Source organism: Boleophthalmus pectinirostris, unplaced genomic scaffold, assembly GCF_026225935.1.
Source record: "Boleophthalmus pectinirostris isolate CB_2022bp ecotype Guang Dong unplaced genomic scaffold, ASM2622593v1 HiC_scaffold_7, whole genome shotgun sequence".
NCBI classification, from domain to species: Eukaryota; Metazoa; Chordata; class Actinopteri; order Gobiiformes; family Gobiidae; genus Boleophthalmus; species Boleophthalmus pectinirostris.
In genome coordinates this window covers 20,908,677-20,923,121 of record NW_026571473.1, presented here as the reverse complement: position 1 = coordinate 20,923,121, position 14,445 = coordinate 20,908,677, and the positions used below count along the sequence as shown (strand labels likewise).

At 36.8% G+C, this 14,445-nt stretch overlaps 1 protein-coding gene across 1 annotated transcript in view; it reads right to left on the bottom strand.

Moving 5' to 3' along the window:
• ncanb (neurocan b) overlaps window positions 1-11,214 on the bottom strand; it is a 153,395-nt gene extending 142,181 nt beyond the window's left edge. Inside the window, exons 1-2 of the mRNA XM_055164801.1 lie at window positions 11,211-11,214; window positions 9,277-9,564 (exon numbers count right to left, since the gene is read on the bottom strand). Coding sequence (XP_055020776.1) covers window positions 9,277-9,564; window positions 11,211-11,214 — 292 coding nt within the window. The remainder of the gene's footprint in view (window positions 1-9,276; window positions 9,565-11,210) is intronic.
• Between the last annotated feature and the right edge of the window lie 3,231 nt (window positions 11,215-14,445).

Here is a 14,445-nt window from a genome sequence, read left to right as displayed (position 1 = left end):
ATACGAGAGGAGAGAGAGGAAGAGGAAGAGGAGAGAGAGGAAGAGGAGAGAGGGGAGAGGGGTGGGAAAGAGAGAGAGAGAGAGAGGGGGGGGAGCGCGTCGCAGAGGAGGAAAATGGTAGAAGTTTTCACGTCTCCCGCTGTCACAAACGCAACATAAAGTGACAAAATGTACAGGGTAATGTGAGCTTCGCGCTGACCCTTGGATATGCTTTTTGCTTGCTCTGTGTGATAAATTACCTGACAGGGGACACAACACCCACACAGCCATTAGTCTTGAAGTCCCTAAGGAGACGCACATGAAGGAAGACGGTTTGGTCGGTGGTTTGGCATTTTCAGACAAATACAGCCCACGTAATCCAATTATGCTTTTGTTTTAGCGCGCAGTTAATTACCTTGGACTAAACTCGAGTCACGTGTATCGCCGCACTAGCTAGCATTGCTGATTAGCCAACTGCAAAAGATCAACAAGTAACGCGTAACTTGAAAAAACAACACGTGTCCAAATATGAATATTTAAAGTACAGGCGCGCCTTTTTCAGTAAAACAATCATGTTGCACCAAACAACTGAAGTAAACAAGTATTTCGACTCACATAGACTATATTTAAATGAATTTAGTAAAAGATTTCGTGTGAATTTCTCTATTGGTCACACAAAAGAGAGGTCTGACCAACCACACCCTCCTTTTGTAATCTTTTTAAAAGGTGTACCATGAGTTATATTTCTGTGAATATACACCCCAGGACATGCAACGATTGAAAGACGTTTAAATAATTCATCTTTGACTGGATGTACTGTGAGCAAATACGTATAGCCTTCACTGTAACCATTCTGCAGGAGCTGTCCATGGTGCTCATAACAAAAGCTCAACATTTTATTGGGCTAGACCTGTAACTGCCAGCAATAAAAGTGTATTGTGTAGAGGTTATTGTAATCTAATAGCACTAGTGAAACTCCCAAATAAATAGCGATTGACAGCAATGAACAGACTATTTGCTTTGAGCTACGTCAACATGTGGACGATCCATCAATTTCATATCAGTTATAATTGCAAATAGCAATGTATTTTTTATTTTCACAAAAATACAGCTGAATACCCTATAGTCAACTTTATTCAATTAAATAGGAGAGCAGTGCAATAGACATATACAAACGTCTTTACTACAGTATTCAAGCAAATACGTAAATGTATTATTGGCTCAGTTTTTTGGACTTTTGCCATTGTGTAAATTCTATGCTTTCCAAGACTGATTAAATTGTTTTAAACCTGTCAGCAACTTTTTGATTTTCTGTCAAGCTGCAAAAGGTGAGACTCTCAACACTAAAATCTACCTTAAGTCCTGGACACGAGCCCAAGATAGGATAGACTAACAAAAATCCAACTAAATCCTCTGTGATTTCAAAATGAGCCGTGTCTGAGTCAACACTCTCACTGCTGCATTTTGAGTAGGCTGTGCTTTACCTAAAGCTTTGTTGTGGCACAGGAGTGCTCGCTTAGATACAAGTGAGAAAAATCTGTAATTTGCTAATGATCAAAGTGAGTTATTCATTGTTTCATGCACTTTTAGATTCAGGTCAGAACAGCAGTGAATAGAAACAATGTAAACATGTTTTGTTCTAAATAAATAATATTAAACTGAATCATTAAAACAATTAGATTTTTTTTAAGAATCTGTATGAAAGTAGTATTATTACTACCTTGCAAAATTCTAATAAAATATAATCTGCTTTATTTGATGACAAACATGTCTGAATTCTTTATCTATGAACTAGAATAAAAATACTTTCAACCATTCTAATCACAACATAATTTTTATTTCATGAATACATTTTCCATTTGTTGAATTATTTACACTTAACTTTCGAATGTTAGCAGCAATCTGGTGATTAAAATTTGTTTTGGCATTACTTTATTTATGCATTCCATTTTCAGCTGAAAGGGTCTTTGTTATTTACATTTGGGCTAATATAAGTACTATAAGACTATATGCAAACATAAAAAAATGTTTCAAGCTCAAATCCAAACAAACTCTCTAGAGAATTTGACATTTAAGCACCACAAACCCTTATCAGATCCCTGTACAAAGAGTCCCTCGACGATGAGGGTAGAGGGGATGAAGGCCTATAAAGTATATATTTGCCTTTTTCTTCCTGCCGCCTCTGTACCTTGCTGGTCTCTTTGCGTCTGCACTTCTCAGAATGACCCAAAGGCAATCAGGCTACAAACAAGAAGAAGAAACAACAGCGCAGCTTATATCGATCCTGAGGCTTTGTAAGCACAGAGTAAATGTGTTTATCTTGTGCAGACACTACATTATACTTAGATTAAATACATATTTGATGTTGGAGCTATAAGTGCTAAAGCACACACAAACGTCCTCTAGCAGCCATTTGTTAATACCTTAATTAGAAAAAATAAATCCCTTGGAGAACCCAAAATACTGTCCAGCCATCCCTGAAACCTACTGGAATAATAAGGCTGTGTGCGCCTCCCCCCGAGAGGATTTGAAATGCTTGTCTGATGTTTGGCTTTTGTTTGCACAAAGTCACAGTTCTGGAGGCAGAACAATCAGAAAGTTTTAGTAACTTCAAATTTGACCTATAGAAAAGAGCAACAATCTATTTTCACCACAGTACATCTGCCAAGAAACATTTCTGCAGACAATGTTACTGAAACATATTTGTATAGTATATAGGAGACGATATGTAAGATGAATACACTTTCTACTGTTAGCTTTTAAACATATGGTTCAAAATCAATTATAACTCAAAAAATGTTGTGGAATAGACTGGGATAGTACAGTTATTATTAAAGTCAATGGTGTAGTTTTTACAGTTACAGTACAAAATTGTAATGTTTCTGCACTATGTTCTGTTTCTGGTGAAAGGTCTGCCATAAGCTTGTAACTGATTTGCCTGGATTTTTTCATAGTAAAGCATTTATTCTATTACAGGTGCTTTTTTGTTCAAAAAGACCTTTTTTTATAATCTTACACTGAGTGGGGTCCCCTCTCCTCAGATCAGACCTGTATCTTGGTCTGGTGGACTCACCTGCTTAACTTCATGGGGAAAACAGGAATATATAATTTGTCCTTTGAATAAAACAAAATAAAACAAAATAATAAATTATATATATATATATATATATATATTGTCATTTATATATTCATATATATGTTTTATCTCATAAGGTCTGTCACACACTAGACTTCATTCATTCATCATTCAGAAAGTTTTATCTCATAAGGTCTGTCACACACTAGAGAAATTATGTAAGAGAAATTATGTAATTGGAAGGATTAAGGATTGGAAGGAATTAAGGATATCACTGTTGTTTAGCCATGGTCAATAATGAATGTAAATAACTGTTAAATTATAGTGTTTCTTTCTGTAATAATTGCAACGCTAAAATTTGATATTTACATTCAGCCATAAAACACCATCTGTGTATGATGTCTACATAATACACAAATATAATGGGGCTGAAATTCATGGACTTACTTTGACTCATATTCAAATGTATTGGCCCAAACCACCCAGGATAATTCATAACAGTGATTTTGCTTGTGCTCAGAGATTGGAGTCTATTTGCTTCATACTGCAGATGCATCTTCTTTGACGTTCTCTTTAATAAACATGTATGCGTAATCTTCCTCACAGACCTTACACAAAGCCCTATTTCCCTCTCCAACCTTGATAAATGACGTTCTCATAAAGAGAGCAGCATACACTCTAGCAGCAAAATTAATAATTTCATAACTGCTCTGCAAAAATAATCAAAAATAAAATTAAAAAGCAGTACATGGTGGTCCTCCAGGGGTTTATGAGGCAATTTAAGTTCATAATGACAGTGGAAGAGTAAACAACAAAATAAATGGCATTGGAGGCCGAGTTCGTGTGCATTGCAAAAGCCAGGTACCTTTATAGAAAGCATATGCTGATAACCTTGGCATATATTCATTGGCTTTTTTCATTATTGTAGAGTGCTTTTGATGTTCGAGGAGAAGAGAACAAGAACATGAGCGATAAAGAACATGAAGATAATTTCATCACAACAAGGTGGTTAGCAATTTTACCAAAGTGAAAGCAGTAAAGGTTTCGATAATACTATTTCTTTTACTGGAGCTAAATGTGTGCCATGCATTTTACCACCAGCTGAGAATGAATAAAGCTCAAACTATACTACTATCATGATAATTGCTATAACAGTAATTATGCTATTCAACAAGAATCTACAATGGAGTGTACCCTAAGCCGCTGCCATACCAGAAAGCTGAAAATGAAAGAGAGCCAAGACTGGAATGTAAATCAAATCAATGTAAATTACTACACAGGAGGTATATCGTTTGTAATTTGCAGTTTAGCTTGAACTCACAACTTCTATCTTCACTGCAAGTCAGCATTTGAAAGAAATAATACAGTTGTTAACATGGTTTTATTCTGTAAAACTTTGCAATTTCAAGCATAAAAAATACACTCTAGAGACCTATTTTTATTACAAGGTACAAAATTGGTTTAAATCAGAAAATGTTTAATGGCAGTGATAGTGGTGGTTGCAGTGGTAAGGAGGAATCTACAGCTCACTGACCCACAAAAGACTGACACTAGCACTAAGAGGCAATCAACAAACTGCACTCCCTCATTTACTATCAGGGAGGACAGGGCCTGAGTGAGGGGTTAAATTACCTAATGGTGAAAATGAGAGCTTGCGGGATGAGGTTAGAGGATGACTGAAGGCGGATAGGGAGGCAGACAAAAGAATAGGGGAGGCAGAGAGGTTTAAGGCGAAGAGAAAATTCAGAGTCAGCAGTGCGAAGATGGCCTTAAATGAGGAAGTAATGAAGCTGTGCAGGTGGGGGGCGGGTGATCTATAATGAATGCAACCTAGAGGGGAGGAGACTCAATGAACTCAACTCAAATCTGTGGCCTTTGAATGGTTGTTACTAGACACACAGCCAATCAAAAACAATACTGAGTGACCTCGTGAAACAGGACAGAAAAAAGGATGGACGATGATGCTTCCCGGCAGGCTCTCAGTGTTAAACAAAGAAGTGGTATCTTAATAGATAGAGCACTAAAACACACACCAGTGGGGTATTAGTGGTCTTAAAGAAAGGCATTAGAGGCCGAACTGCAAACCCAGTGACTTTGGTTAATTACTTAATAGAAAGTGAGCCAAAAGAGCTAATCTTCTGCTTGTGGTGTCTATGCAAAGCAGAAAACTCATTTAAAGTTGACATTTCACTGAACCTCACTGAACTTTTACAAGGGCGTTTTGAACTTATAAGCAAACTCCATACCAATAAGACATGGGAAGTAAAAATACACAATAAAAGGGCAGCTTAAACCTCAAATCCATGTAATGAATAGGCAATATACATGTATAATTCATTACTGATCCAATATACAAGTGTCTTAATATTGTTGATATTAACTTACATTTTATAATAATATTCTAATGTATTTATTTATACCAATATCTGATTATAGGTTACTTAAAACTATTGCAACATAGCTAAAAGTTTACTAGACTAATGGTTACTTTTGTCTATCTAAGGTGTGAAGCTTCAAATAATAAATCCCGCATATCTTGGAACGCCATTTTACATTTTGCAGAAAGAAATGACTATGGTTTGACATTATTCAGTGCAAATGTTTACTAGATTTGTCAAAAATAATGCTGAGGAAGTAAAACATGTCTGTTTGTTACATTTCTTCCATTTTGAGAGCATTATTTGAAATCACCTCTGGGCAATGTTTCCACTGGCTTCCCTCTGAATGTGATAACAGTTCTTGCACACTTGTGTCTTTATCGGATGACAGGCGGAAAGTGTGATCAAAGAATTCACACTGGAGCCAAAATAGCAGCTATATAATCACTTACAGTCTCTTCAAACAAAGAGAATGTGTGAATGGAATAGATGCTGATGAGTGAGAAAAACATGAAAATTTTTAGCATATTGTAAACGTCCTTGTCAAAGTAAATTTAATAAGACTTACAAATACAAATTATATGCAAGTACTTGAAATGCATGCATAATAGTGTTAGTTAAAGACTACAGTGCTGCCCATTCAGTTCAGGCCTTCCATCAATGACAATTTTTTCATCTCTATAGACTAAATTCAATTTCATGTAGTGGCCATGCAGACAAGTGAATCTGCCTGTCTGTTACTTTCCAAATTAAAGAGGAACCTTGTCAGCAGCTCATTCCCACACCACCCCATCCACAAAACACAACAGCTTTTCTCCCAGTCTCTCAAACCGTTTAACTGACAGAAATGTGCTTTGTCACCCAAACAATCCACTTCCAAAAAAGCCATTTGGGACTTTTTATCCCCAGCAGCACCAACAACACTCTGATATACAGCAACAATACAAGGTAAAAGAAGATTTGAGGAAAAAGGCCAGCTGGTAAAACTATCTCACCGTCCAGAGGATCAGAGCTGGATGATAGCCACTGACCAAAACTATAAATCCAGGACAGTTTGAGATAAGGAAGAGGAGAAAGAGTTTCTTTTCGGTTGTTGCTTTTCAGGTGTTACTGCATCGGAAACGCCTACCTAACTTTGTAAAACTCCAGCTAACTATATTGTATCTTTTACTACAGTCACAAATACGTCCCTTTGGTCAGCAAATATTCTAGTGTTTATTTCTGAAGAGCTAACATGATTCATAATCTGATGCCAATCACACCAAAAATCCTATAACTAAAACAATTAGGTCTCTATAATAAAGTTAAACAAATAATGTACAGTTGGTCTGACAAATGTTTTCTCTCAAGGGGATTGCAAAGTAACATCTGTTGTTGCTGAAGTTTTCTCATTAATTAGAGGACACTTTTTTTGTTTTGTTTTTCATCCAAGATCATTAATTAAATATGCACATAATTTAACTCAGTGGGTATTTGAAAATATAGAATTTAGGAGGAAATGTTTCAGAGGCCTGTCCAAACATTTAAAGTTGCTAGATTGCGATTCAAAGTCAAGAAAGCAAAATTGTAACTTTTACGTTTTATGCTGGGTTAGTATAATTTTAAAGCTGGACCGGATCATTTTAAACTCTGCTCTTACTCTGGACAAAATGCAAAGGTCTAAAGCAAAATATAGTATATTACAACATATCTTATACAGCATTTGTTCAGTTGTTCAATAAAGAAAGTCAATAGCCACAGGTGCTACAGGTGAGTAGACAGTGCGTATGTATTTTGTAAAATATATATGTATCTTTGGGTAATGTCCTTGTGTTGGGTTCAGTTTCTGTAAGATACAAAATATACTGTGTAATTATTTTTAAAAAATCCTTGATCCATAAGTAATGGTACTAAAATTGAACATTTAATTAATACATTAACAAGAAAAGGGAAACACTTTATAATAATTATTCAAACTGAACTATTGTTGTTTGATCAGCATACAGCTTTCACTGTGAAAATGAACAGGTGCAGTGTCACAAGGAGGTGTTGAATGCATGTGCACTTTGATTAATGACCAATCTGTAAAAAGTTTCACACCGCTGCCTTGGCATACTAAAATTTGGACACAAAATAAGAGCTGTCTGAGGAATCAATGGGACTTTTGGGAAAATAGTCAGTAGTCATATCCCGTATGCCATCCTTAGCTAATGGCCTTAAGCAAAGTCACTTTGTATAATAAATTGTAGGGATGTAACGATATGTAAATCTCATGGTATGATAAAATTGCAATATTAATTTCACAATACGATATTTAATGCAATATTGTAAAGATGCTAACAAAACTGAAGAAATGCTACTTTTTCCTTGTAAGAAGCCTTGACAAGCCTTTGGGGCTATTTTTATGTCATAGTCCAAAGAATTAAGATAGAAAATTTGTTGTCATGTTTTCTGCATTTAAATGAAACAGAAGATCGTGGTATAGTTTCCTCTATGTTTTACAGTTGCTACAATAAAACAATGAATTTAAGCTAAGAATTTATAAAAGAGTTAATATAATTCGATATATTGTGACAACCCATGATATTATAGGGAGAACTCTGACGATACCATATAAGAATATTTCAGTTATTGTCACATCCCTAATAAATTGTCAATAAATAGGTCTGTCATGATAAAGAATAATTATTATATCTACATATCATTCGATATATAAAAAGCTGGAACAATCTATTTTGGGGCTCAGTATTTATCGTGTGTACTTTTTCTTTGCATTACTGGGAAACTAAGTACTAAAATGTTTCATTCTGCTGTTTATTTATTACAGCTCATGATTTCTTATCAATATTGTATGTTTAGAATAGTTTTTATGGTTTAAATCTGCTTTGAGTTTTTGTGTCGGTGGCATAAATTAGTTTTAATACTATATGTTACGTTTATCGCCTGTATTTGCTTCACCAATAAATCATACTTCTAAATTTGTTATAGTGACAGGTCTATCAAAGAGGCAGTCCATAGGTACAGCCTAGTAAAAAAGATCAACATGATGTCTTCATATAGGCAAATTCTCACTCACTCAAGGCACTTCTGTTTTCCTGTTATAAATCTCCATAATGAGGCATAAATCAACATTAATTAGCATAAGGGTTACAGGCAACACAGTAAGATATGTAATGGCACATGACACATTGTACTCCCCACTATCCCCTAGTCAGCACGGCACCAATCACCAACTCATCTGGGCTTCTGTCTCTCCGAGCTAGCTCATCATTATTGGCAATCAGTGTTCTGTGTGACTCCTACAAATTGCACGCGCCATTATGGTCTATAGGCCTGCCACTGTTCTTAACCACAAACACATGCAATCAGATAAATGGAAGTATTAGAGAAGACAAGATGAGGCAGTATGGAAGAGATGCAATGAATGAGACAAAAATAAAAGAGGCAATTGAAGAAAACAAGTCTGACTAAAACAGTTATGTCTTTTGCTTCTGTCTGGGTTGCAGTTACATATACTGATATGCACTATTTGTTCATCAAACCAGTAAGAGGCTTGGAACTGTGAATCCTTTTGGTTGGATTATTTCTGTCACTACCATTATGTTCCATTTCTACAGTTAAAAAATGTTACTCAGTTCTTGTGTACTCATGCATCCCGCTGAGTTTAGTCAGGGCATTTTGAACATAACCAACTAAGGAAGGAATAAACATTTTTGTTATGGGAAAGACAGTTTACAAAAAGCATTGTTCTTGGGAGAGGTAATAAAGCAAAAAAACAAAAAAAGTCAAATGTCAGTCTCAAAACACGTAGGGCCATCACCACAAAGAGATCTTGATTGAACTGCTTTTTAATAAACCAAGTACAATTTCCCTGCTTCTTTTGTATGAGCAAATTTCGTGTTTTTGTCCATATTTTCTTGTCTTCTCCTGCGCCCCACAGAGCTTTTCCAATGGGAGCGTTTTGAGCGCAGCCAGTCAACGTGGACGCATTTCTGTCAGGGAGACTGAGCTGTTGGACTGCAAACACACAAGCAGTGGAGGCCCAGCGGTGCTCTGCCTTCTCAAGCGTCTCCAAGCGCCTCTCGCAGCCCACCAATAGGCATAGAGCTCCAAACGCAGCGTGCCGTAGCAGACCCCCTGCACAGACTTTATCTAAAAGACAATGAGAATAGATGGGAGGCTAAGAGCACACTTGCTACAATCTCTTTCCTGTATTTTTCCTTTGTTTTGATTTCTTTAATTTAGTTTTTTCTGAAATTTTTTACCTGATTTTTCAGTAGGAGAAAGAATAGAATATTCCTCAATTATTTCTCATAAATAAGAGGTTACCTTGAAAAGTTCTAAAGCTTTTGTTTTGACTTTTGGAGATCTTGGGCTGGCGTGTAAATTTGATTTAGGCCAGAATAGGTTTTTCATTATAAAGTTGTACCAAATAAAGCTTAAAAACCCTGAAAATCCAGAATATTTTATAGTCAATACCAACATTAGCAATCACATTATTTTTACACAGTCGATTACAGAGGCACAATGAAAACCACTATCCAGAGATGCATTTTATTTAAAACCAAATAATCTTGCTCCATTAGCTTCATAGAGAGGGATAATAATCATAACTCGCTGTGCATATTTTAGCATCCCAAAGCTCGCCACAGGCCATTCGATTCCATTGCTTTTTAATGTTGATCCTCATCTTCTGGTGTCTCGCTTCCATTATTATTATGATGGCACTTTTAAAGACTTGATGTCATTGCAGTCAATCATCTGTATATCTGAATTTAAATGGTCTGACGTACTCTCTAATGAGCTGTTTATCCATAATGCAATTCTGGAATTGTACTTGTATGTGATAATGACTTTACAATAACTCTAGTATGAAATAGGAACTGAGCATGTTGCACAATATTGTTAGGGCATATTTGAAACTGCCTTGCGTTCTTTCCTATTGTTACGTCTGTTCATGGCATTCGTTATAAAGGTGATGTGTCTTCTTGCAGTCGGATTGCATGTCATTGTTATTCAGCACTGGTAGCTTCCTCTGTGGCTTCATCTTTGTAACATGGAAGAGTCAGTCCTACGAGTCGATGCAACTCCCAACAAAGAAGACCTTTTGTTTTGGTGCTGGTGACTGTCAATCGTCATGCCACATATGGTAGAAAGTCCCACTGGTGTTTTCTAGAGTCTTTATTTAAATAATAGACCAGGCTGAGTGGGGTTTGTGTCCATATGGTCGCCTGCAGCTCTTCCTTTCCTAATGATCTCATTGGAGAATAAGTTTTGGTGCTCAGATCCTCACAAAGGGAGACATGCAGATAGGAAACGCAATTTGCCATAATCTTGGTGATGCTTTAGTGTGCACATTCAGAAATAATTCCACCACACTTTCTTTAATAAAATGCATTATTAAGATCTATTATTTATTTTACCTTTGTATAAAAAGCTGGACACTGTATACTTGAGAGAGTTACCATGATGGGGTGAAGGGATGGACTTGTTTAGTTGTGTAACCAAATAAATACTTAATAAATAAATATGCTATGGTTTTATTACAAGAAACAAATTCATTCATTAATACATTCAATTACTATTGCAATAGTAGGTGAAATAAGAGCACATAAATATTTAGTTCAGAGTAAAAATATGCTTCTAATATACAACTATTTATATCTGCTTTACAAAACTTCTTTATACTTATGTCTCCACGGAAATCAAGTTCCTTTGGTATGCACCTCCAGTAACATAATGACATTTTCTTAAAGATGCCTTCTTCATCTTTCCTTGCTTAACTCATTTCCACTCACCCATAACCTTTGAAATTCTATTGTCTGGTATGTGAGGAGCCGGGAATTAAATTTGTGTGACTGACAATGCCAGCCAAAAGAAACAAGGCTGATGTATATTACTGCTTTGTGCCTGGGGTATTAAATGTCACATTGATAGCATCATAATCTCATTCTTTGGAGACTGAATGTCATATTAATTTATGGAGCCTTATAAGACATGACTAGAAAGCGTACATCCCCTGGACTCTTTAGGTAAGTCCAAATGCAAATGTATTTATAACACCACAAGAGCTGTTGAGTTGGTCACACTTGATTCTGTCACCCTCAAACACCAAAGGGAAATTAGTTTGTTACTATGGCAATACAACAAGAAGTAGCCAAAGTAGTAGCACAATGAATATTTACAGCTCTGCCTCCTGCCTGTCATTTTGTTTTGACATGTTATGGTACACGATGAAATGTACTGTGTGTTGGTTGCATAAGGATTTGTCATTTTTGTGTTGGGAAGTGAATACCTGCCAAAAGGTGGTGGGAGGAAAGCAGTGGTGGACTTGAGTCAAAGATGTGCAGAAAACAAGGTGCTGACAGGTTCTGAAAATACAAAAACTGGATTAGTAAGTTATAATGTAAAAAAAAAAAGATACGTTATAAGGCTTTTCAGTATACCAGCAAAATAAGGAAGTCTATTTATATTTGAATGCTTCTGGAGGAAAGTTTCTATTTTTCAGCAATAATGTGAACTGTCCTTCTAATCTAAATGCAGACTGCTTTGCCTAAAGGCTAACTTTAGGAAGCCAGACTAGGTTTGCCTCTATATGAACTATCATAAATTAGATATTTTTTCTACCTGATATAAAAAACATTCAAACCGGAAAATTTAAATTATGTCAGAATCAAGTTAGAAAACCACGTCTAGTATGTTGTTGACATAATTAAGGTAAACTAATTTGTACACTTTCATTGTGATGCATAATGTAATGTAGGAAAATATACTGACTTAATCTGCTAATGTAAATGCTATACTAATATGTATTTGACATAAAGCCTTTGTTCATCTCTATGATGTGGATAGAGACCCCTTGATGGTTAGCCAGTCGCACTCTCGGGAGATATAAAAAATACAGTATTCCATATGTAGCCAAGGGGTATGTGCCTGTTAGTGATTCTAGTGTACATGATCCTGCGCTAAAAGTGCAGTTACCTCTTTCAGACGGACTGGACCTAAGGGTCTAACAACATCAAAGATGAAATGGACCCTGGGCCTGCAGTAGAAGAGACTGCAATGGGAGACCTCAGAAGACAAAAGAAATAAAATAAAAATAAAGAACGCTGCTGCAAGCTTGGAACGAAAAGCGCTATAGTGATAAAAAAAAAAGAGGGAGTGAGGAGCAACTTGGATTAAATGTTAGCTGTCAACAACAGGCCCCATTCTGGAGGCACTCCACACTGTCAGCACCGCTCCCACAATGCTTTGCACTGCCAACGCGTCCATCCCATCAAGGAGAGGGCCCTCGGATGCCCTCAAGTCCCATCCCATTTAGACAGGACTGTTTGTATCTGCGGGCTGACAGCTGATGTCCACAGCCAGCCCTGATGAGTGTGCTGCTAAGAGAGCCAAGGAGAAAAGGAGTGCAAACAGTGATTAGTCCACAAATAAGAAGTTGCTTTTCTGGCAGCTTATAATAGACTTTGGCAGGGGTAGGGACAACTATGAATAAATTGCTTATACTTTCTAATAAGTACATCTTAACTTGCCTTAAAGAAGCAATACGTGATGTTTTACTGTCTTAAAAATGCAAAAACAGGACTAGGTCATTTTATTGCAGTTTGCAGTGGTACAAAGTTATTCCTCAGTTACCTTTACCAACCGTCCTAATTATTCATCCCTATGAGTAATTTTCACAACAGTGGAGTGGAGTTTTTGCTTTGATGGTTAAGCAACAACAACTAGCATGCTAATGTGCACCTCCTGATAATCAGAGAATGAAATTCCTAATTAGATCCAAACCGTACACAGCAGACTTATTTTGACCTCAAGAGCTGCTTCTACAATCTATCTGTACTGGGGTAAAACAACATGCATGTGCTTAAATACATGGGAGGAAAGCAATTTAAAAAATGTATAATATTTAAAATAATCAAAGTCACTAGTGTCTGAACTGTGTAAGGAAACAAGGGCATTCAAAATCTGCTCAGAACAGATACTGTGAGCTAGAAATGGGAGTATCAGTATCTATTCATCGATACTGATATTGATACTGACTCATAAATACAAATGTGTGTATCAGTACTGTTATGCAAATATCTATACTAATTAAAATATGTACAATTTAAGACTAAGCATCAATTATGAACATGCTGGGGACAGTTCTTTGTTTTATGTCAAACACCTTCAGCGGCATTTGGGTCTGACTCATCTGTCTGTCCCTTATGTATACATATATTTATTGAAATGCCTTCACCACAGCGTTAGAGTATTGCAGGGGTCTCCAATCTGTAGCTCGGGATCTACCAGTAGCTCTCCTCTCCCTTCCAAGTAGCTCGCCAACGGATTTCTGAGTTATACGTATTGTGCTGAACAACTAAAATTGGATTGATTGAAGGCTTTTATCATTGTAACTGTATCATTTTGATGACTAAATTTGTGCATGTTGTAAATTTGTAAACATATAAATATCTAACTGTGCCCCATCTAAGATTGTGGCTCTTAAATTTACTCAGTTTCTGGTGACCGCTAAAATGAGGAGCTCTTTGGTATTTTCATTTGTTAAAAGTAGCTCACTGGAGGAAAAAGGTTGGAAACCCCTGGAGTCTTGAGTATCAGTATAACAAAAATTGCTCCCAAAAAGTACTAGTACTTGTACTTGTGGCATCATCCATCTGTAGTTTGAGGGAGTACTAACACATCCATGGAAACACGCTTCAGTATAACCTAGTGGTAAATGTAGTCACCTTTAGTCGTCGAGTTTAGCCGTAGTGAACTGAAAACACTATTGTGTGGTGTGTGTGTGTATTGTGCTAGCTCTACCAGCACCAATGCCAAGCGCATGGCCTCTAACGTTCACATCACCAGCAGTGAGGAGCAAGCAGAAGGCAAACCCAGCCCCAGTGACCTGCCCATGGATGCGCTCTCGCCACCAGAGGCCGCCAACGAGCAGCGCACCGTGTCTGCTGAACCCCCGGAGAAGGGAGCCAAAAAGACTAAAAACAACAAGGGGGCCAAGCAGGAAGCGCCAGAGGGCAACGCCGCCAC